At 56.6% G+C, this 23,290-nt stretch overlaps 6 protein-coding genes across 6 annotated transcripts; 3 read left to right on the top strand and 3 right to left on the bottom strand.

Moving 5' to 3' along the window:
- Positions 1-642: 642 nt before the first annotated feature.
- On the top strand, positions 643-2,893 carry ColSpa_06737 (transcription activator of gluconeogenesis ERT1; the record flags this gene model as incomplete). The annotated part of the gene is made up of 2 exons (XM_049272949.1): positions 643-889; positions 1,074-2,893. 2 exons carry the CDS (start codon positions 643-645, stop codon positions 2,891-2,893), a joined length of 2,067 nt encoding a protein of 688 aa, XP_049128906.1.
- A 448-nt stretch (positions 2,894-3,341) lies between these two features.
- On the bottom strand, positions 3,342-4,122 carry ColSpa_06736 (riboflavin kinase; the record flags this gene model as incomplete). Its single annotated transcript, XM_049272948.1, is given in 2 exon segments — positions 3,342-3,842; positions 3,859-4,122. 2 exon segments carry the CDS (start codon positions 4,120-4,122, stop codon positions 3,342-3,344), a joined length of 765 nt encoding a protein of 254 aa, XP_049128905.1.
- Positions 4,123-5,365: 1,243 nt separating this feature from the next.
- Positions 5,366-6,085, bottom strand: ColSpa_06735 (protein fmp-52, mitochondrial; the record flags this gene model as incomplete). The annotated part of the gene is made up of 1 exon (XM_049272947.1): positions 5,366-6,085. The coding sequence occupies one exon, from the start codon at positions 6,083-6,085 to the stop codon at positions 5,366-5,368; it is 720 nt and encodes a 239-aa protein (XP_049128904.1).
- Positions 6,086-8,296: 2,211 nt separating this feature from the next.
- On the top strand, positions 8,297-9,001 carry ColSpa_06734 (putative RNA polymerase II subunit B1 CTD phosphatase Rpap2; the record flags this gene model as incomplete). The annotated part of the gene is made up of 2 exons (XM_049272946.1): positions 8,297-8,315; positions 8,415-9,001. 2 exons carry the CDS (start codon positions 8,297-8,299, stop codon positions 8,999-9,001), a joined length of 606 nt encoding a protein of 201 aa, XP_049128903.1.
- A 407-nt stretch (positions 9,002-9,408) lies between these two features.
- Positions 9,409-9,819, bottom strand: ColSpa_06733 (uncharacterized protein; the record flags this gene model as incomplete). Its single annotated transcript, XM_049272945.1, has 1 exon — positions 9,409-9,819. The coding sequence occupies one exon, from the start codon at positions 9,817-9,819 to the stop codon at positions 9,409-9,411; it is 411 nt and encodes a 136-aa protein (XP_049128902.1).
- A 9,391-nt stretch (positions 9,820-19,210) lies between these two features.
- ColSpa_06732 (protein kinase C delta type) lies at positions 19,211-21,004 on the top strand (the record flags this gene model as incomplete). Its single annotated transcript, XM_049272944.1, has 3 exons — positions 19,211-19,216; positions 19,785-19,910; positions 19,970-21,004. 3 exons carry the CDS (start codon positions 19,211-19,213, stop codon positions 21,002-21,004), a joined length of 1,167 nt encoding a protein of 388 aa, XP_049128901.1.
- Positions 21,005-23,290: the final 2,286 nt, after the last annotated feature.

Here is a 23,290-nt window from a genome sequence, read left to right as displayed (position 1 = left end):
GCACAAGGAACGCCTCTTTTCACTCCACCAACTCACCATTGGAGATTCCTGACTGCTGAGGATACGAACTTCAGGAGGCCCAAGACTTGCCCGCTCAATCCCACTTGCGTTGCCCTGCTTGTAAGCCGTCTGCCGACGTGCGGCGCAACTGGAAAGAAGGGAGATAACAAGACTCTCCCATACACGTTGCGGCAGCGTACAGCACCTAATTCGGGCCCTGTTTCTGCTATACCACGTCGACGCGGGAACCAGTATCAGGCTCGAATCCTATTCGCAAACCCGAACCTGCCCTTGCGCACCTAGGTCCTGAGGACACCAAGCCACACCGGTGCTGCACTTCAGACTGTGTGCCTCCACCAGCCCAGCCAGGCCCCCGCCGTGTGCTACTCGCCTCCAACCGCAGGAGGATTTTCCCAATACATTTCCTATACTGCAACGCCTGCCCAGCGCGATACCAAGCCAGGCTAGGATAGGCCACGTACGTTTGAAAGTGAGCTGTGTGGTTTCGCAAGCATAGCATCAGGGAGATTCCTAGACCGGGTCTTGCAGTACGGTACCGTCACTGCACCAGCTCTTACGCTGTTGTCGCTTGTTTCTTTCTTCTTTTGCCGAGGGGAGGCTTGTATATAAACCCAAGACACCATGCCGGACGGCCTCGAAGACACCGGGGCAGAGGCCTCGGATGCCATGTCAGATAATGACCACGAGTACGACGACGACACGCCCGTAAAAGACGACGACGACGAGAAGATGGCCGAATCCCACGAGAGCGGCGCCGACACTAACGGCGAGGTCAAGAAGAAGTACGATCCCAAGGATCCTTCACGACCGAGGAGAAAGAAGGCTCGCCGGGCGTGTTTCGCTTGCCAACGAGCCCATCTGACTTGTGGTAAGCTCCACCTGATTCCTCAGGGTCCGGCTCTCGATAGTCTCTGGTCAAGTGAATGCTTGTGAAGTCTTGTTCCACTCTGCTTTTCTCTCTTTTTCTCTAGCCCCCTTAAGTAGGGGTCATCACTACCTGCCCCACTCGTATGGCTGCCTGCCGTACAAGCTTGCTGATGTGATGGCTACAGGAGATGAACGACCTTGTCAGCGATGTATAAAGCGTGGACTCGCAGACGCTTGCCAGGACGGTGTCCGCAAGAAGGCAAAGTATCTTCACGATGCTCCGCCTGAGGCTCTCAGGCCCGTATTGGGTCCCAACTTCAACCCAACGGCGGCCCCGGCCCGTCCCAACGGCCAGCGGAATAACAGCGGGGTTTCGGATACGGCCTCGACCTCCGGTAGCACGTACTTTGGTCAGACCTCGACGGCATCCTTCCCCGTCTACTCGGCACAGCAAACACCCGTCGGGATTCCCGAGAGTCTCCCGTTCCAGACGCAACCTTCACCTATATCGCCCTCATTCCCACAACCGGGCAACAACGCGCGGACCATTGGCGGCATGATCTCACCACAGGTCGCTAACGACCCCTTTAATACGTTGTTCGACCCGAGCAATCCAGCAATCTTCAACTTTGATCTGGAAGGGCTCAACTTTGGCAGCCAATACGGCGCCATGGAGTTTGGCATGCTCGGACACATGTCGTCAGGCGCGGCGGAGACCCCGCCGCGCGACGGCTCCTTATCCGGACCGGGCGGTGAGGTCAACTTCGGATCCACAAACGTGTTTAGCAATGGCAACAATCAGTTTGGCCAAGTCTACGATAGCGGTATGATCAACGATTTCATGGGTATAGACCAGTCTTCCAACGGCATGTATCAACAAGGCAATTTGCAACATGGCCTTCCACATGCCTACGCCATTGCTGCCGGCCCAACAAGCCTACATAGTCCAAGCACAGACAACACCGCCAGCCCGCAACCTACTAACTTTACCTTTGAAGGATCTCCAAGTGGAAACTTTGGCGCCGTTGGAAACTCCCAGACCATAACCGCCGCGAATCGCCCCAAATCCAAGCCTGGACCGGCCCAGAAGAGCGGGCCGCATACACTCCTGGGCAAGCGGCAGCGCGACCCATCATCCATTTACGAGACTGTCAAGGAGCCATATCCATACCTGGCCGGCTTCCATGCGCTCATTGACTACCTGCCAAAACGCTTCTCCGCCAACCGGACATTACGCATCGCCAAGGCGCTCGCCAGTATTCGCCCGTCGTTCATCGCCTGCACCAAGACGCTTAGCCGACAGGATCTCATCTTTATGGAGAAGTGCTTCCAACGGACCCTGTTTGAGTACGAGGAGTTTATGCATCACTGCTCCGCACCCACCATTGTTCTCCGCCGCACGGGCGAGATCGCCGCCGTCAACAAGGAGTTCATTGCCCTGACTGGGTGGACCAAGGACGTCCTCCTAGGAAACGAGCCCAACATGAACGTCAACACCGGCGGGGCGGGCTCAACAACAAACAGTGGCCGCAACACCGGCCGCGCAGGCTTGTCGACACCCAAGGCACACTCTGCAACGCTCGAGCAGCTCAAGAACGAGGGCGGCTCGCGCAAGCAGCCCGTCTTCATCGCCGAGATTCTCGACGACGACAGCGTCGTCGAGTTCTACGACGACTTTTCGCACCTCGCGTTCGGCGACAGCCGCGGCAGCGTCAACCGCACGTGCCGGATCCTCAAGTATCGCACCAAGGAGCAGGTGGAGGCCGCGGGGTCAACGGACATGGCACCGCAGCAGGACCCGCGCAAGAGTATACTCAGCAACCGCGTTACCCGCATCGACGGCGAGCACGGAATCTCCAAGATTGAGAAGGACGGTAAGGTGGACTGCCGGTATTGCTGGATGATTAAACGAGACGTATTTGATATCCCCATGTTGATTGTGATGAACGTGAGTGCCCCCGCCCCCATGTTTGTGTGCCTCGAAGTCACTGACAACCCAAAATAGTTTCTTCCATGCTATTACCAGAACAAAGAATCGCATGGCCTGGCAGTGTAAATCGGAGACGTAGAAAAAAAGGGGTGATCAGGGCATATATGAAGGGAGGGGGCATGGGAGGCGTTATTTTGGGGTTTGAATCGGGATCTTCTTTTCTTCCCGCTAGCAATCGAGACATGGCTTTTCCCTTTGACAGGGAGGCCGGGATAGGGCGCATCTCTGGGTCATGATTCATTCATATTCATCGGTATCCCACATATTTCATTTCAGCCACACCCTCTGCGGGGGGGGGGAAAGGACATGACCTTATGGTCCTCTCCTTTCTATTGGACAGAGACAGATTCTTTTTTACTTTCAAATGGTTACTACTTCTTTGTTTCTTCTAAATTCTACGCTTCAACTCAGCTGTGCTCTATGGAAACATCATGATCACGGGGGCGCGAGGGCAAATGGGCGTTCAGGCCTTGGGTAGCGGCTCGACGAGCCACTTTGCGTCCAACACGCCGTCCGTCTCGGCACCGGGTCTCAGGGTCTTGGGCGGCGCCCAGGCCTTGCGGTCGAGCGAGTTGCGCGCGACGTCGCAGTCGGTGTTGATGTCGGCGACCAGGGCCTCGAGGCTCTTGTAGTCCTTCTCCTCACGGACGAAGCCGAGGATCAGGAGGCGCATGTGGGCGTCGTAGAAGTCTGCCGAGAACTTGTGCAGCACGTGGACCTCGGCGGAGCGGACCGTGTTCTTGTAGAAGGGGTTGTAGCCGATGGACATGACCATGGGGTACAGCTGGAACTCGAGGTGGGGCTGGGCCGGGCCGGCGCCGGAGGACGGGGGCGGGGCGACGCGGTCTGGGTGCGAGGCGGGGAGGGAGAGCGAGGCCCAGCCAAAGTAGACGCCGGATTTCGTGGTGTCTATCCAGGGGGTCTGGGACGCGTCTACGGGGAGGTTTGCGGTTGGGATTCCGAGCTGTGGATCAGGGGACGGGCGTTAGCGGCGCGGGTCTTGTGAGGCTTCTCGTGTCGAGCACGAGCCGGAGTGGGTGCCGCGCGGGGTGTAGTATATGCGTGGTGAAGAATGAGGCGTTCGTGCATGCCGTGAGAGACGTTGGCGAGGATCGATAGTGACTGACCTCCTTGGACCCCCGGCCGAAGCCGGAAATCACCTTGCCCTCCATCTTGAGCGGGAAGGGGGCCTCAGGACCGGAGTCCGGGCCGACGATGAGAGGGCGTGTCGTCTCTTCTGCCATCTTTCCTTGTTTTATGAGTGCTGCTGTTTGAGCGGTATGCTACTGTGTTGAGAATTGCTAGCCGTGCTGATTAATCCACTTGAGTGAGATTCGCTGTCACGGTGTTAGCAAAGGTCCTTCCGCGCAACGGTGTACAATGGGGCTTACAAACACTGTGAGTTGCAGTCGGGAGACCGGTTTTCAGCCGCGTGACTGTCGCGGGAAGATGGAGGTTGCTAAGTGAGAATCCAGGCGCAAAGGTTGTGAGAGATTGTGAGAATTGGGGGATGGCGACATGGAGTGGTGAGTCGCCGGCCGATGAGATGTGGTGGGGCTGGACGATTTGATGGAGGGGTCGACGGCGGGCTGTGATTCGGGCAACTTCGATAAGGCTCTGGCCGTCGTTATCAAGCCGAAGGAGCGGGAGGGGCGCCTGGGCAGGCACCCTTTTTTCCCTGGCGATTGAGTGTGGTGGGGGTTTCTTGGTGCAGCGCGGGAGCACACTTCGGGGATGTGGGTCAATCCAACCCGATCCTCTTGGGGAAGGACGAGCCGGCTGTCGGAGGCTGCCGTGTGACAATGCATCATCAGAACACTGGCGTTCAACTGTTCTCGTCCAATACTTGGCGACATCGTCCCGTGTACGATTTCAACATGCGGAGAAGCTCTTTTCGACTCCGACAAAAGGATAGTGATTTTTGGTATAATTTACTAGGGAGATACAAAAGCAAATCTCTGCTGCCTGGGCATAGCCGTTTCTGGTCTAAAGATAGTGGGTAGTATTTCGTACAGGAGGGATATCAACAAATTTCAATAAAACCAAAAAGCTATCGACAGGGACATCCACGAAAAGGGAGAAGCGGGAGGGCGGACTTCTCGGTACAGCCGAATCAGCTTCTGCGAAGAACCATAAAGCAACCTCATCCGTCCAAGAGGGGCGACATCGTCCCACCGCACCAAACAAGCGTCTTCGAGTGCATATGCCACTTAGCCTTGCCATCGTGACCGTGACGATCCTTTGTGTCTGTCGTAGCTACGGGCCAAGCTGCGATTGGGTTCGAGAACCCCTCGCCGGCGCCATGTCATGGCGGAGAAAACACTCTGCGAGACGAGACACCCGCGGTTGTTCAACAGGTAGAACACTTTCGAAGGGCCGCATGACCACATCGTATTCGGGCGATGGCAGCAACCGTCCCCTAGCCCAATCTCTACGCCTCCGTGTCACCGCACCGTTCCACCGACTCACTCAACATCCGCCCGGAACCTAAGAGCGGGGCCAAGGGCCGTGCTTCCACTCCGTCCGTCCAAGCCGCACAATCTCGGCGGCGCTAATCTCCCATACACCGGCTGGCGCCTTGCCCTGCTCCACAAGGATGGCTGCGTGCACGGCAGCGCGGGCAATGACCTCGGCGTCCTGGCCAATACTATCCTGGATGTTGCGGCTGACCATGCCGAGAGTCTTGATGACACTCTGAAATATGCCCTCGGCGGCACGGCCCTGCTCACGCTGACCGAGGATCAAACCGGGCTTGAGAATGATGCCGTGGTCGAAGCTGGCCTCCTTGATCGCGTCCTCGACGCCGTTCTTCATCTTGCTGTAAGGCGCCTGGGCCGCGAGAGCGCTGCGGGTGCCGGCGCTCGAGATGAAGATGAAGGCCTTGCTGCCGGCGGCCTTTGCGGCCTTGACGAGCTCGACGTTCAGGTCGTGGTCAATCTTCCACTGCTCAGCGATGCTGCCGGCGGCAGCACGCGTGGTACCGAGGGCGGAGATGACGACGGTGGGGATCGGCTGCAGGGCGGCCAGCTTGGGTGGCCAGGCCGAGGTGTCCTTCTCGATGATGGGGTTGAGGGTCAAGCCGCCAGCCTTGGGCGGGCGGCGCGAGATGGTGTTGACGGTGGCAAAGGCCTCCGAGGTGATGAGGTTCGTGAGGATGTGGGACCCGACGAGGCCGGTAGACCCAATGACTGCGGCTGGGTGCGCCATGGTAGAGAGGAAAAGAGGTTTAGTGCGACGGTAGCTTTGAAGAAGCAGGTGCCAGCGGTGCAATGGCAAAAAGGAAGAATAGGACGATTGATTCGACGACCCGGCGGCTTGGTATTTGTCAAAGATGCCTTGGAATTGTCTGTGATGCTGCAGCTGTCGGCGGGCTTTTCCTGTCTGTGTGTGGGAAAGGAAAGAGAAGAAGAAGAGAGAAGAGGCGCGAGAGCAAGATGCAGGAAGTCCGTGGGATATGTTGAAGCGGGCTTTATGAGAACTTGTTGCTTGCCTCTTCGTGTTCAAGGACTTGACCTCTGCGTTGTCTGTGTGTTTTTGGTGAGACAGGGCCGTGAGGGGGTGCGACGAGGCAAGAGGAGGGGAATGGCGGATTTGGGCAGCAAGAGGAGAGCTGAATAATGCGAACGAGCGGGATGCTTGCTCGTTCACGGGCTGGAACTGAGAGAGGAGGAGGATTGTCGAGCAGTGTTCCCGGGAGATGACGAAAGGCTGCCTGTGGTGACTTGATGTTGGCACCTGCACTTACACTGGAGACGACGGCTGAACCGGGATGGGACTGGATGAGGAGGTGGAGTGGCTGAGAAAATCACTGCATTGAAGAAGGGACGGTTTGGGGGGAAAGTTGGAACGGTGTACTTTTTAAGCTCGGACAGGGAGGTCGGAGCGGGTTTCTACATGACGGTCCCAAACTTCTCTCGCAGCTCTCTGCGTGGCTCCACCTTAGACGGCGATGTTGGCCGACCCAGTGTCGCTACGCCCGATCTCGTCATGCCCGCCTGTTCCGCGTCTGCCCTTCTCTTTTGGCAGCTAGGCAGTCTGCGGACAGCCGTTGCGGAATCCTCCTCCTCCATCACCCTTCAAGGTTGCCCCCCGCTCGCGACCTTCCTCCTTGGTCCGATCGGGCCCCACCTTAGGTTCGCGAGTCTCGTCTTCGTCAGTGTCTCTGCCTCACCTTGTCCCAAAGACGCACTTACTACGTACATCGAGTGTGAACTATCCGGTAAAACAACCTCGCATGAATGAAGGAATCTATGCACGATCAGTCATGACTAGCATATTCGGCCTCGGCATCTAGGGCTTTCTAGCCTGAATGTCCCTGGTGCCGGAGCACCTCTCGGAACATCAAGGCACGAAGGCGCGACCAACGAAACGTGTTGAAGATGATGAGCATCTGCAGCGTGATAGATGCTGCCAATGCACCGGACAGAGGTGGAAAAATGGTAATCTGCGACAGCTTCCCTAAGGCACCTTACTCATGTAAACTCCGCATTGCACGGAGAGCTCGGCGGTGGGGGGGGTTCGCTACCTTATCGCCGGGATCCTGCTTCCATCGCCGCAATGTTTGATACTATATATACCTTGGTACGCCTATGGCTAGTGGGTTCTTCGTTCCGGCTGGTTGAAGCACCACCACTTAGGTAGGTTTGGAAACGAACTCTCTACTACACAGAGGTACTTTGCAAGCCTCCGAGCCATGGTCATGCCAAGGTCGCACAGAGATATGATGTTAGGCTCCAACTCGAGTCAAACATGGTCAAAACGATCTGCTGTGGTGGTTCTTTTCGGTGATAAGATGATGTGCGGACGCTCCGCCCGTCCTCCACCAACGCGGAACCCATAGCGGAATTTCACCAATATTCGGCTTCCCCGATTACTTGGACACTTTGAAGAGAACTGATCAGCTTGTGGGAAGGATTCCGCAGGACTAGAAGTCATTCACATAACGGCAACAGTACTGGTGGGCCACTGCCATATGTAATGCAGCAGACTCTCATCCTGGGCACCGTCGGCCGACCCAGAGGAACTGATGGAGGTTTGGGTCAGATCAGCCACGGGCAGAAGGTCCAGGTGTAAGGTGTGAGGTGCGGTGAGGCGAGCCGTCCGTCCGCTGGGACAGCCACACCAACGCGGGGTGCTGATCCCTGCATCTGCTTTCTTTTTGCGGCGCACCTGCGCTAGAAGCTCCCCTCCTTTCCACTACCGGTAACCCCTCACCTCAGGCCCTCTCCACTGACCGAACTTGCGACACCAACGACTGCCTAGCCACATCATCGCCGCAGCCTCATCCTGGCCTCCCCCAAAACGCTGCACCACACCTCGACCTCGACTTCGATCTCCGAAAGAGTCTCACCTTTGATTTCAATCCTCACGATCCTGCGTCGCTCCCAACAAGCCGTAGCAGCCGCACAATCGTCCACAATGGCTACGCAATACGAAGGTGAGCAAAACCCTCCTCTGTTCACATGTCTCCCATCCCACAAACTCAACCACCCACCCCGTCATGCGTCCTCTGACTAACAAACCTCCCCCCTCCCAGTCGAGCACAACATCAAGCCCGGGCCCTCGACCCAGGAGGGGACCCGCCGCATCGACATGTCCTCCTTCACCTCCTTCCTCACAAACCTCACCACCACCGACGCCCCGTCCACGGCCCGCCACACGAACCCGCACGCGACGCCGACCCCCGTCGATGCCGCCGCTCTCTACCACCTCCTCCAGCAGCAGTTCCAGACCCTATTCTCCACGGCCCCCAACGCCGACAACGCCCGGTTCCTGTCCGGACTCGTCGAGGCTCTCGAGAGCGACATCGCTAGCCCGCCCACCGAGATCCCCGGCGTCTCGCAGGAGTACCTCGACTCCCTCGACCGCGTCTCTAAGAAGGCCCTCGGCAAGGACGAGGCGTGCCCGATCTGCGCGGAAAAGTTCTTGGACGACCAGTACCCCCTCGTCGTCGAGCTGCCGTGTCACAGCAGCCACCGCTTCGACCTCGAGTGCGTGAGCCCCTGGCTGCGCAGCAAAGGCAGCTGTCCTATGTGCCGCAAGGACCTGACCAAGAAGAAGGAGCAGGTCGTCGTGCCGGACGACGACGAGGAGAATGATGATCCCGATGGACTGTATGCGTAGGTCGGGTGTGCGATCTGGGTATAATTGTGGAGGGAAAGCATGAGAGGCGGTGGGCTCGGGTCCGGCAAACAGGCAAACGGAGGACAGAAGCCGCGGAAGGGGTCCGGAGTTTGGCTGGAGTTGGGGGGCAGCATTTGATACCCCCTTTTGATTTTCACGGCGGACGTACAAAACAAAAACAACCAGAGGCAGCCTAAACCTATGCCCTCATGTATCCTCAATGGGGTCTCATGCATTCAATGTCGAGACGGGAACGCCATACTCTCCTCCCAGCCCGATGCCGATGATACTAGTACATGCCATCCCTCCTGTCCATCGATCCCCCCATGCCGTTTCCCTCCTCTCCCTCCTCTTAGAAAAACAGAACCGCCTCGCCCCGGAACACCAGCATCGCGCGCGCGGCGTGCTCAGACGCTCCCAGCCTTGGCCGTGCTCGACCCGCTGCTCTTGCCCCCCTTCCTCGTCTCCCTGCCCGCGCCGCCGTCGCCGTCGGCCTTGTCGCCCTGCGGTTTGGACGCGGCCTGGTTCGCGCCCGAGACGTCGAGGACGTGGCCGTCGGCCTCGCCCTTCTCGGAGCCCGGCCGCGTCGTCGACGGGTCAAAGGCCCCCTTCTCGTGCGCCACCTCCGAGTCCCGCCCCGTCTTGGTCCCCTCGGTGCCGCCCGGCTTCAGCGACTCGCGGTCCTGCGAGTCCTTGTAGGCGTACCCCCTGGCCGCGGCGCCCGTGAACCTCCTCGTCGTGGTGGCGGGGACGGCTGCGGAGGACGGCCGCGCGGCGGCGGCGCGGAGGTTGAGGGTGCGGAGGGCGCGGGATGCCATGTTTTATAGGTTGGCGGTGGTTTGGTGTGGTGTTTTTGGATGGTACAAGTTCGGCTGCCGTGGTTTTGTCTCTTGCCTGTTTTTATTCTCGAGTGGTATGCTCAATTTCGTTCAATTGACTGTTTCGCTGGCGATAGAAGATTTTGTTCAAGTAAGGAGAAGGGTAAGCGTTAATGTGGTCGTCATAGTTGATGAGGGAGCAGAGCTCCGTCAAGATGGCTCTCACACCGATTCGGTGACGTCATCCATACGTGCAACGATGGACGGACTTTGACAGGTGCGGCCTGTGGCATCTGGCGTGCTTTACCCCAGATTGTCATCAATTCATCATTCTTATTTCCACTACAGTGGTTTTTTCTAGAAAAGCAAGCCCTTCCCCGTTTACCAACCAAACAGAGTCTGTGACAATGTATGCAGTTTCTCGCAAGGGTGTTCTCCCTGGTGATCGATGTGTTGCCCTCTTTTCTCTCTTCCTCCATCCCTCTCTTCGGGGCCGTCAGGAGCTCAGGTGTGGCGTCTGTAGGTTGCTAGCGAATCACTGGCTGTATCTGAGTATCTGCTGATCAGTTCCTTACCCAGAAACATGGCGGTGTGCCAAAGGCACTGAGCATTCCCTCATTCCTTTGAGACCTTCGGCATCCCGATCCCTTTGGGCCCCGTCCCTATTTCGTTACGGCCGAGTCGGTACGCATGCCAGTTTCCGGAGATGCTGCATTCGGCCATCGGGCTGGACGCCTCATGAAGCCAAGAAGGGGTTGTAATTGTCGCATTGTCTGAATTCCATCGGCCGTCCGTACAACTCGGTCGAGGAACGTCACTGGCGCGACTGGATTGGCCAACTCGTAAGTCCAAGTTGGACCCCGCTCCTTTCATGAGATTTTCGAGACACTCAGGATGGCACGCTGGTGAGAATACTAAGGGAACCCCTCGAATTGCATGCCTGCCTGCCTGCCTGCTTGTTTTCTCTAGCCTTGGCCATTCCTATCTCTCTAGCATGCCCTTTTTCTTGTAACCTGTTCTCTTCAACTTCCTTAGTTCCTCTGAAGATTACCATGCAGGAAAAACGACAGCAAGGGAGAGAGATGGTAATGAAAAGGGCATCACGCCCGTCTAGTTTTGTTCTTATTTGCGCGGGCAGTTGGGACCAGTAGTCAAGGCCGCGATGCCATGTTTGGTTTGGGTTGCATGCCGAGCCAGACATGCCAATGCTCTGAATGTACCAATAGCCACTACGCACCTGCTGTGTTGAGTGAAAAGGTTTGGTTGTTGAACTGATGCCCCCGACATCTCTGACCGCTCCAGGAAATTGCACGACATCTGGAAGCCACCTCCTTTGTTGGGAATGACTGGTCTAGAATGACACATCGCAATCTCGACGCTGCTTGCTGGCTGGCTCTGTAGAGCTAGGTCTCGGTCTCGGTTCCGCAGTACTTAGAGGTGTAGATCTCGGCCGAAGCGAATCTTGAGACTAGCTGTGCGTGATTCGCCGGGTGGCGCGGAATGGTCCGCATAGACGGCTCCGGAGTCAGTTGGCCAACAGACTTGCATTCTTCCGACGCTTAGGTCGTACGGCGACTAGGAATTTGGGGCAATTCGGCGCGTCTGTGTTTCTTTCGCGTCTGTATCCCATGGAAAAGGGCAAGCCACGATCGTTGGCCCCTTCCACATAAACTAAGCTGGTATTTGTCCCAAGACAACGTCATGTCCTGTGATGCCCCCGTAATGCGAGAGGCCTTGCCCGAGACCTTACTGCTCGTGTGTAATCCTGGCCCAACAGAAACAGGAGGCGGCACAGCGCCGATGCTTTCTCCCGCAGTTTGAGGTTGCACGCGACAACGCTTGTTGCCCGTCTCTCGATCATGCGCAGCGCCGATTTGACACTCTGGGAAATGAGACTCAGATTCTGAACCCTGCCAGCCCATTCAGCCAAGTCGCATCTTCGCGGTACATGCAATGCAATGCATAACCACTGCTGGCCAGTGCGGTCATTTCGTTGGAAACCAATCTTCTGCAGTCCTGTCGCTAAGGAACTCTTGCGGCATGCAATACCGCCCGCCCAGTTGGGCCTCCAGCTCACAGGAGTGAGCCAAATGTTGTGTCTGTCAATGGCTGGGGCCTTGAAGCAAGCCGAACTGATCCTAGGGTTGGTAAGTCGGGCAATGGAATTCTTTGAAGAGGGTAAGTTCTAAACAAGCATTTCGAGGGAACATGCCGTCTTCTGACTGGTATGAATGGGGGATCGGCATGCTACTCTCTCGACGAGACAAGCAAGGTAGGTTGAGCGGCCGGTTGCATGACCTTGAACCCAATCCCCGCCGCATGCCATTCATTGCTGCGTTTGTGGGAGCTTGCGTACCCTTCCAATATATCTAGACCGGCTTGCTGCACGACTCACTGCTCCCTAGCCACGCGCGTCGATACTTTGGAGTAGCGAAGCATGTCGTGCTGCGGTATGCGGGTATGGTGGTCTTAACACGATCACCAGGCGTCGTTAGCTTTGCGCTTGTCAATAGCAACACCTGCGTTTCAATTGTGGAAGGTGAGCAAGGTTTTCTCGCAATGATAACGGGGGATGTCAAAATGAGACTGCTGGTGGACGCATCCAGACGTCGTCAGAAAGTCAGTGACATCCTAGGAACTCGAGGGGCCATATTATTAACCCCTGAACATGGGCCTGCCAGACTAGGCGGAAAACCCGACCCTCGCGGCAGTCTTGTTTTGGGTTTGGTTGTGATCTGCAGGATCAGCAGCGTTGAGCAGCGAAAGCCTGCGCGTGCAGCCCACCGCAGCGTTGTTACTGGCGGAGAGCGGTCAGGCAAGCCGCGACAGCTGGACTGCCTGGAGACTGTCAGCAAAAGGTATTATCGATTGTGAAATATTAGAAAAAAAGGGGGAATAAAGGATCGTGTCGTGTGTTTGACACGGAGATGACCGGCGATGGATGCTCGCAGGTCCAGTATGATCCTCCAGTCGGAGCTTCTGAAACGAACCTGCAAAATTTGAGATGATCTTTGCGTAGGTCGGGAATTCCATGTCATTGTCGATGCTTATTCGTTCGTATGTAGACTCAACCTTTGTCACTTGGAGATGCGCGGTCTCGAAACTCGAATTCAATAAACAAGACATCTATTTTTGGTCTAGGTAATGGAGAGGTGTGGCTTTTGCTGTTGATTGTAAACGTCTCGACGTGTGCTTGTTTGACATGCGTGACGGAGCGTGGCGCTGAGCGGAAAGCCAGTCTGTTTTCGTTTCTTTCCCCCGACAGCGGTGTCCATTGTAACAGTGTCTCGAGTTTAGCTGACGTCCGCACAGGGTCTCCTTGGGACCCGCGTGGCACAGTACATTGACGGGAAAGAGACGAGTCGCTAATCTGGGACGGCAGGAAATCTAAGGGCAGAATCTTTCCAGAACACCGCACAATGTTCCTCGCGTTCCACATGGGCTTCGCGTCTCGGATCGGTCCAGCCGTGCGTGCGCTTCGTTGGCAGGCGGGACGACCATCCGTCAAAAGCGGGGCAAGCCGTGGTGGCGGTGATCGTGGTGGCGGTCGGCCGATAGTCGAGCAGCACATCCAATGCGCATGTGGTGTTCGGAACTACTGTACAGAGAGTTTCGAGACGTGCCTGGCAATGAAGCTGATGCGCAAGCCTCGGACAGCAATTATGCATTCGAGAAATTGTGGAACAGGCCGGGTTCCCTAGGGGTAGACCTGATGCTGACGGGGCCTACTAAGAAGTTATACGCGCTGATGAAGATATTTCTTGCATGGTTTAGTTGGACCCACGAGTCGTTAGAGGGGCGGCCCAGTCCCCTAGAATGGATTAGATGATGGATCATACAAGCGACGGTGGAGCGCGGAGTTTTTGACGATAACTCCAAACCGGTTTGATAGAAGGCCCCGGTTGCGAAAAGGGCGACTGCCGACCGCAGAGGTAGGTTTGACCGTTTTCCCTCGTGATGGTCGGTGTCAGTCAGACGTGCGGCAGAAAGGCATAGGCCGAGCTGTAGAGAGTCAGAAAAGTCGAGGTAAAAGAATGCGCCATGACATTCTCCGCACGTGGTGGGCAAGGATTTCGAATCGACTTGCCGCCGCCAGCTGGTCTAATTGCCCCGAATCCGGCAAAACCACTGTGCGCCGCCCGTTTGCAGGGCAGGATACAGCGAGAGGTGGTAGCGTCCCTTGCATCCGTCCTTTTTGTGATTCAGCTTGCAAAGAGGCAGGAAGACGCTAGTTTGACACTGGGTTTCCATGTCTTGCCAGGTTCGTGATTCCCAGCGCTGTGTTCTCGTATCCCGCAGTGGATCTAGACGTGCGGTCAAGATCCATGGTACTGTTGTTCAAGCAGAGGGCAAGTGTCTTGGTGGCTCGAGTTCCTGGGAGATTTCTGGTAACAAAGGCGAACCACGGTGCGTCTTCCCATACCTGGGGAGCTTCGTAAGCCTGTGACGCGTGGTATGACAATGAGCCGCTTTGTTAGCCATGGCTTGCACCGACGGCATCGAGATGCGTAGCGGACGAGGCAAAGAGGCCGAAAAGCTGGGCAACGGAGTGAGTTGGAAGGACTCGGCCGGCGACTAGCCAAGGCCCGTCCAGACTCAGGGTGGTTTACCGGCGGTTGGCCTCGTGGCCGTGACATCTTGGTTGGAGTGCTTGGCTTAGCACGACACGACATGGGTCTGGGAGCTGGCTCGCCTCCAACCTGCCCTCTTTTCATAGCCACCGCAGCTATATGTAGCTGGTTGGCAAACGACCTGCTGAGGCTTGACGGAATCATTTTAGTTTCTTCCCAAGTCTGCCTGGCCAGTGCATTGGAGCCTGTCTTTTTCGGGAAGGCTTGCCCCCCCCCCCCCCCCAATCCGTCCAGTGACCAGAACGTAGGCGTTCGGTAGCCGACAGTCTAGATGCGGCCGGCTTGTTGCATTCGAGTTGAGTCAAGTTGCAGTCGTGATTGGTGCCAGTGTCCGCATGTCAATTGCTTGGTAGGGCATCTTGTTGAAAGCCTATTGGGCAGGTTTGGCATAGACGGCGATGTTTGACTTTAGGAGAAAGAGGAAAAAAGATACGAACATGTGTGGTTGGGTTGCACAACAGGAGGCACGATGGGCTTTGGTTGTATACGGGCTGTAACTGTGCAGCGGATCGCCGTCCCGGCAAGGTCTACATATATACGAATTGTCGATGATGTTTGCCGCGTCGTTGCCGAAGGGGATAGAATACCTACGATGGCGACGAGTAAGAGAAAACGCAAGAGCTTCCGGGCAGTGAGGTTGGGCTGCGACTTCGTTTCTCAACTACCTCAATCCAAACATGGTTAGTTGCCTTTTGAGTTTCCCTGTTGCAACTGCTAGCGTCTGATTCGGCAACTGGGAACTGCATCGGGCAGGTGCATGCAGCCTTGGATCAAGGCCCCGTCCATTCTACGTACGTTCCCGAGGTTTGGTAGCTGTCGGGAAAACGGCATATGTATCAGAAAGAAGACAAACATACAACGATGCTTCCTCCATTGACTCGGGCGCGGGTGTGGTTACCTAGGGTTTGCAGCTGCTCGCTGTACCTTGGCGGCGTCGCAGCTGGCGTGAAAGACGACGCTGTTTGCGCCGGCAGAAGAATCCATCCTAGCCAGTTTGGCGACAGGCTCCTCCCTAATTTACCCTCTTTCCCAGGGCCATACCTATCCTCACCACGGCCACTCCGGCCGAGCGGATTGTGTTTGGGTCTACGTCGAATCGGTCGGCGGGACGGGTAGTCAGACGAAATTCGCCTTCGTCTCCCTCTCTCCCCGTCTGTCTGGCAAGGGAAGGACGTTGTTGAGGCGCAGCCATCCACACACCTTCGAGCTGTTCTTTCATTATGATGAGACAAGCGCGAGCTCCAGCCGTAGGAGAGACCCTTAGAACCAGGGGGTGGGGGCACTCTTCATGTACGCTATACCACACTACCGCGTCACGGACAGAGGGGGAGAGAAATGAGCTGGACGCGACTGGCGACGAAGACAAGGGAAGAAACAAGCGGTCGCCTGTTACAGATTTCCCAGCGTCCCATCCAGATGGGGCCTTGCTCGTGTGCTTTGCCACCACGCGTGTGGCTCGACCGGATGGCATCTCCCACTCGCCTGTCGTGTTGCCGTACCCAAGATACCGCACGACATGCTGCGGCCACGAGAGGTTAACTAAGGTTGCTTTTGCGGCTTGCTCGGTTGTGGAAGGCTCTTCATCTTTTTCAGTTGCATCATCTGAAACCTGACGTCTCTTTGTCTCTCTTGCGACCACGGTCGGCTCGACTCTTGTCGAGCACTGGGAGACGTACGCAGGCTCGACGGGTGATTCCATGTCGTTGCTTTTTTCTTTTCGAGAGCCTCGGATCCTCCAATCTGGGGAACAGGCCAATCCTCACCGTGGGTCGTCGACTGCAGCGATGGGAAATGAGAGCAAAAAAAGAAACCACGGGATCAGGGTATCTCGGGTTGCTGCAGGTCGCGTTGCTTTGTCGATTACCAGCATCATCCATCGTCCATTCATTCCTCAACCCCTCTCTTCCCCTGGTCTTTAACTCTCCCTTGAGGATACTCTCTCAATCACCTCATTCGGCCTGCAATCCCTGCTTCGTTGCACAAGCCTGTCGGTTCCCACTCTCGCTGCCACGCCCACTGCCATTCACGTCGTGTTTGGCACCCCCCTGCCATGGACAACAAGCACCGGAACCCACTTCGCAATATTCCAAGGTACGGATAGACAACGTGGGAGGGACGGGTCAGATAGTACCTCGCCGTGTTTGGCATGTACTTTGGGGTGCACATTGGGGTCACACGCAAAGCTGCGGGCTTGCCTAGGTTCCTCGTGGTCTTGGACTGGCGGTCCAGCAGCAAAAGCAAGTTCTTGGCCCGGCCCTACGTTACCGATCTATCCTGCGTCCGTCCCGACGGGCTTTGGGGGTCGGTTCCTCTGGGCCAACAGCGGACAGAGCCAACCTCAGCGCTGTGGAAGCAGACCAAGGGAGCAAAGCTACAGCGGTGTGATTCGCGGTGGTACGGCGCCGGGAAGCAAACGCGTGTGGCAGCCGCAGACCGACGTTGCGTCTGTAGAGGGAAACCTTAAAGAGCCCAAACGAAGGGAGAAACAACGGACTCTGGTCGACACCAAAGCTAAACCCCTTCGCAGTGTACCGGTACTGTACCTTTCCAGAGGGACCGGGCCAAGACGAACCAGGCAGATCTAGAAGCCATCCTGCGAGTAGTCAAGTGTCGGTACGGTATCTGCATTATGCAGGTCGGCATTCGTCCACTAACAAGGCACGGAAAGGTAGCCGTGTCTCGACCTCATCTTGCCTACTGATGCAGCAGCTAGAACGGCGTGTCCATTCGTGCGTGGGCTACGTTTCCGGAGCTGTCCAGGTTACCTTTTGCCGTTTAGGTTGTTGCCCGGCCTTACTTTGATACTTTGACATGGCCGGCGCCGCGTGGGAGCTAGGCTTCACCGCAGATACTGGTGTGAACAGCACGTTTCTCCAACCTACTGCTAGCTGTAGAGTGACGAATTGAACGGGGCGATGCGGTAGCTTTTTGCTGACCGCAGTTGTCTATTGGTCGCTTTTAGCTGCTTTTGCTCGGTCCGGCCTGATCTGTCTGGTCTTGCTGCTGGTTTCCCCTGGGAGTAAACCCGAAGCAGAGAAAGTCCTGAAGAGAGAATGAAACAAGACCATAGAGGCAGGGACGGTCTGGTCTGCAAGTATTTCCAAGTGCCATGTGGGAGAAGGAGGCGAACTCTTCATTTGGCCTACTGTTTTTTTCTTCTTTTTTTCTTTTCTTTTCTTTTCCCCTCCTTCCCAGTGTCTTTCTTTTTCGTCTTCTGCACCTATGTCTTTGTTGGTATCTGTCATGTCGAGTTCCCCAAGCCGGCCCTGACCATCCATCTGCTGTCCCGAAACAAGGAAAAGACCATATATAAAAGAAGAGGAAGAAGGAGAAGAAGAAGAAGGAAAAAAGCAAGAAAAAGAGGAAGTACCCCCCTTCTAGTTTCCGCTGCCTCATCCGTCCCCCATCCCGTCGTTTGCCTGTGTTCCGAGCCTGCTTCTGCACCCGCCCTGTCAGGAGTCACTGGCCGTGTGCTATCGCGTCTGTGCTGGCCCGTCAGTAAGATGGTCACTCAGCAGCCCCGGCCGGTATCAGCACTAGCACCAGCATCAAACCCAGGTTACGGGCAACTAGTTTCCCAGAAGGTATTCCGTACCGTTGGCGTACCTACATACGCCTACACCTACCTGCACTTGGCTACCTACCCTACGATACCTGGGCCCTGCCTTACTTTCTGTTCTTTGGCCCGTGGCCCCCTGGTCTTTTTGGGTCCATCCCCTCCCCCTCTCTACCCTTCTCTCCCTGCTGCTGCAGCTAGGCCGGTCTCTCTCACTCTCACTCTGTGTCTTCCCCCCCCTCCAAGGCCCCATCTCGTCTTCTTTACTTTCTCTCTGCTCCTCACCTCTTGTTTGTCTCCGTCGTCCCTGTCCTCGTCCGTCCCTCCTTTGCTCACTCTCCACCGCAAAGGCACCAAGTCTCCGGTTTGACACCGTCATTCGAGGCAACTTTACGGAGTAGCACAACCTAACTGGCCCTCCCAGCGTTTGTTCCCCCCTGTCACCCCGTGCCAGCTGACTGCAACGGACTCCACTCCTATCTATCCAGCCTGTGCTCCATTTCTGTTGCCGGTGCTCTCACGCTCTTCTTGTTCTTGTCTCTCCTTCTTGCTCTGCCCGTTCACCTTGCCTTACTTTACTTTCCATCTCTTCGCATTTGCCCCGATATTCCTGTTCTCGTTCTCATTCCCATTCCGCCCGCCGCCTTCTCCCTCCCAAAGACAAAACCACCGTCCCCGTTTTGGATCATGGTGCACTCGAGTCGACAATTTTCCCCCTAGAACCGAACAAGTGCAGACGTGAGAGGCCATTGAGAAGCACGACTGCTGCACGTCGCAATGGGCAATAGCCAGGGCAAACCCATCGACCTGGATGGTGAAGGTATGTGTCTCGCAGTCCCTCACCTCGCTGAATGCACGAAACCACCAACACCAACAACCACAACCACAAACCTCCACCGTCCTCACCTCCACCAAAAAAACAAACAACCACCACCCTGAGTCGTCGATGCTGCTGTCGCTGCTTCTGCTGCACTGCACCGCCCATCTCGGCCTTTCCTGCTCGATCCCGCCCTCTCCCCCCCACCACCGTTGCTGCCACCCCGATCTCTGTTCGCCAAGCTAATCCATCTCGTCTTTCTCCGTGTAGTCAACCTCAACCATTTCCGTCTACTACGAGTAGTCGGCCGAGGTGCCTTCGGCAAGGTACGCATCGTCGAAAGAAAAGACACGAATCTCTCCTTCGCCCTGAAGTACATCCGAAAAGATGAAGGTACGCACCATCTCGTCCTACCGTATTGTCTCGCCGCCTCCACCCTCCTAATCGAGACACGATGGCTCGCGCATTGCAATTGCATTGATGTTAACACCTGGCCTGCCGAATAGTTGTACGATCCGAGAGTGTGCGGAACATTATACGAGAGCGCCGAATGCTCGAGCACGTGAACCATCCCTTCATATGCAACTTGCGATACAGTTTCCAAGATATTGAATATATGTGGGGACAAATCTGCCGACACGGCCCGACGCCTGTTGCTAATAATCCATTCGCTAGGTACCTAGTTGTCGATTTGATGAGCGGCGGTGACCTACGATTTCACATCTCGAGAAAAACCTTTACCGAGGACGCTGTGCGCTTTTGGATTGCGGAATTGGGATGCGCTCTCCGATACATTCACAGCCAAAACATTATCCACCGTGACGTGAAGCCCGACAACGTTCTCCTCGACGCGGACGGCCACGTGCATTTGACTGACTTTGTGAGTTGTCCTGCAATCGCACTTCGCTCCATTGGTTGCTGACTGGGCTAGAACGTCGCCTCCGACATCATTCCTGGGAAGGTCTTGTCGAGCAAATCGGGCACGCTGGCATACCTCGCGCCCGAAGTGTACGCCGGCAAGGGCTACGACGTGCGTGCAGACTGGTGGTCGTTGGGTGTCCTCTTCTACGAATGCATTTACAACAAGGTGGGTCACCGCTCCATTGGGAACGATTGGCGGCCATTTTCACTGACAGCATCCTGCAGAGGCCATTTGACGGTAACTCTGAGAGCACCTTGAGCCAGCAAATCCAGCTCGCCAATCCCAAGTACCCTATTACTTCGCCGCCCGTCAGTCTTCCCTGTTTATACGCCATCCGAGATGCCTTGGACGCCAACCGCGACAAGCGAATGGGCTCGACGTGGGAGAGTTTTACCAAGCACGAATTCTTCATGATGATCGACTTCGAGGCTCTCGAGCGCAAGGAGATCGAGCCCGTCTTTGTTCCGGCCGCAGACAAGACCAACTTCGATGCCACGTACGACCTCGAGGAACTGCTTTTAGAAGAAGCTCCCCTCGAAGCGAGAGCCAGACGACAGAAACCCCGCGAGCGGCTGAAGGAAGATGCCTCTGAGAAGGAGATAAGAGAAGACGAGCTGTACCGTATGATCGAAAACGAGTTCCGCCCCTTCGACTACACGCTGGCTGCATACAAGAAGTACGCCTCCCCCGACTCGCTTTTTGCACACCTCGATGCTGACATTCCTAGAATCACTGGCCAAGTCGATGAGTGCGGATACGTCAATGGCGACATGGTGATGATGAACCAGCCGCAGGCTTTGACGACCGATGAGGCCACGCCCGCGGCGATGGCCACGAACGGAGGGGCCTCGAGAGCCGCTCAACCTCCGGGCCCGTTGCGGAAGAGTTCAAGCTTGGAGAGGCGGCCGGGAAGCAGTCATGCGGGCGTGCCTCGTCGACCCGTCTCCAAGCCACCCCCGATACCACACTACCCCAGCGAGTATTCCAACCAAAGGTCTGTAATGCCGGGAGCAGGGAAGAGGGTCACTAGCCCAACTGGCGGCATGCAGGTTACACTGGATGGTGGCGGCAGCTGGTCTGACCTCGCCCGGCAGGATGCCACGCTGCCAACGGACGCCAACGCCATTAGCGAAGGTAAATCCGAAAGCTCCAGCGGGGTGTTCGGTTTCCTCAGGGGAAAGAAGGGGAGAGGGCACAGCCCGAAGCCGAAGGAAAGAGGAGTGTTGGGCAAGGAGGGTGCGAGGCAGGTTATTGGCTAGAAGACAACCGCGGTCTGTTGAAGAGTTGGATAGACGCACAGGAGAGAAGGATCGATACCCGAGGAACTCAGCAATGCACCAAAGGAGCCACCGACCAAAGTACCGCAGAACATACGGTGTGGATGGCCTGGGGGCGGCTAGATCGTGGTACCCTGGCAACCGATGCCGGTGCCAGTGCGCCTCAGAACCTCATGGAGTCGTTCTGTAGAGGATCCCCCGGGGAAAGGCCACGGCGTCGAGACGGCCGACACTGCACGAGCCCGGCTCAGACTACTTTGTCCACCGGCTGGGTCTTCTCGCCGGCTTGCAAGTCGACGGCGGTTTGTGCCTCTGATGCTGGCCCGGAGTCAATCGTTGCGGCTGCCACCCCTGGCGAGCTTGGAACCATGGCTATCATCCTAACCTGACCAGTCACAGGATCTACGAAGATGAAGCGATAGGCCCGATAAGGGCGAGCAGTTTATGAAGCATCAGATGGGACGGACTGTGGAGCAGCGGAGAGAAATAATCCAACCCAGGAAGCAATATACCCTTTGTAATACCAGTCTGTTTCGTACATGCACCTGAATGAGTGGTGTACCTCTGGCTTGGTGCTATACAAACATGTTGATTCGCTCATTGAAATGAGACCGGTGCATAATCCACGAACCGTAAGGTCACAGGTTGATTTCCTCCGATGGCCAAAGCTCACCCCCGTCATCTCGTCACCTCGTTTAACCCTGATTCGAGGATGAGAGAAGGCGAGACGCAAGTTCGTGGAATTTGCCGTCTGCCTCGGACGGGGATTGCATGACGTTGGACGATTCGAGCAAGTCCGGCCCCGGTCCCCAACCTCGTCATTGGCTGCACCCGCGACGCTGCAACCGGTGGACGGTCCCTGAGGAGGAAACACTCGCAGATCGTTTTGCCTTCCACTGCCCGCCCCCCTCATGGCAAGGTTCCAGTTATACCAATTGGTCGCCCGGCCCTACGACGATAGCGTGATGGGCAGGCCAGTGCAGGCAACCCACACGCACCCAAGCAACTGGACCTGCGGCATTGCATTCCAAGGCCGAGGAGAGCCTCCCCAAGGGGCCCCGTCCATCCCCCCCAAGTGCCGACCGCATGGCGCCTTGGCTGCGCATGGGTGTGAGAGGTCGGCTGGTTGCGCCATGAACAGCGGTGCGGGCAAGGTGGGTGCGGCAGGGAGGAGGGGGAAACGACCCGATAGATCAGAACCCGATATCGACGAGGTCTAGTTTCTAGTTGGTCGATGCCAACTGATTGCGACGGAGGAGGACGGGGGCCCGAGAGCTCCTCGCGCAGCCCTTTTTCTCCATCCGTCTTGCACTGGGCCCCTGGTTCCTGTAAGCCCTAAGGTACGGATTAGAAGGGCCTCTTTGGCGCACGCACCTCGAACATAGGTACTATTAGATACTGGTCGGCCCAAGGGGAACAGAGGGTCCCCCCTTGGACGAGTCGGAAGGCGGGGGTTCATTGCCTATCGCTCCCGCGCAACGCGATACACCGCTCATCCAACCCCCCCCCCCCCCCCCCCTCCCTCAACATCGTTATCAGAAAACTATGCGCCGGCCACGTGCTGTTCATTCCGCCCACGGCTTGCTTCTTGGCCCGTCACACCATCCTGACCGATGGGGCCGTCTTTTTTCTCTCTCCGCCTGCCCCCGCATACCGAAACCTTGCGCCGGGGAATGGGGGGTAGAGGGTTTGGGGCCCGACGAGACGTCGGAGGTTGCTGCTACGGCGGGAGGAAGTGGGGGGGCGTGTGGTGTTGGGGGAGAGGATAAGGATGAGGAGCAGGAGCAGGAGCAAAAACGAGTGGCTGATGCTTGCCCTGCCACGCTTCCCCTTCCCCGCAGCGTTCTAGAAGCATGGGTACGTACGTCCTTTTATCTTGTATTGCCTCGGCTTACGGGCCAACCTTTTATTTTGTTTTTTTATTATTATTCTACAAGATTCTGCCCCCCGTATGCTATGGGGCTAGACTACCTGCAGGAGCAGAGAGCATGCTACTACTCATGGTGCCACGCCCGCCAGCCTGCGCGCGCTGCGCGCTGCAGGCTTTCGGGTGCGGGACGGCGGCGCGCGGGCGCGGGCGGATGCGGGGTTGGGGTTGGTGCGGACAGGCAAGGCACGCAAAGCAGGCAGGCACCATGCCAGTGGACTGCCAGGATGGAGTTATGAACGGACAGATGGAGAGACGGCAGGCAGGCAGGCAGGCAAAATACAGCTTATAAGGTTGGTCGCAAGTCTCATAGTGTCTTGTCATGTCATGTCTTGTCATGT

Source organism: Colletotrichum spaethianum, assembly GCF_022836535.1.
Source record: "Colletotrichum spaethianum MAFF 239500 DNA, contig16, whole genome shotgun sequence".
Classification (NCBI taxonomy): Eukaryota; Fungi; Ascomycota; class Sordariomycetes; order Glomerellales; family Glomerellaceae; genus Colletotrichum; species Colletotrichum spaethianum.
Note: the sequence above shows the minus strand (reverse complement) of the source record. Positions and strands in the feature narration are given on the sequence as shown.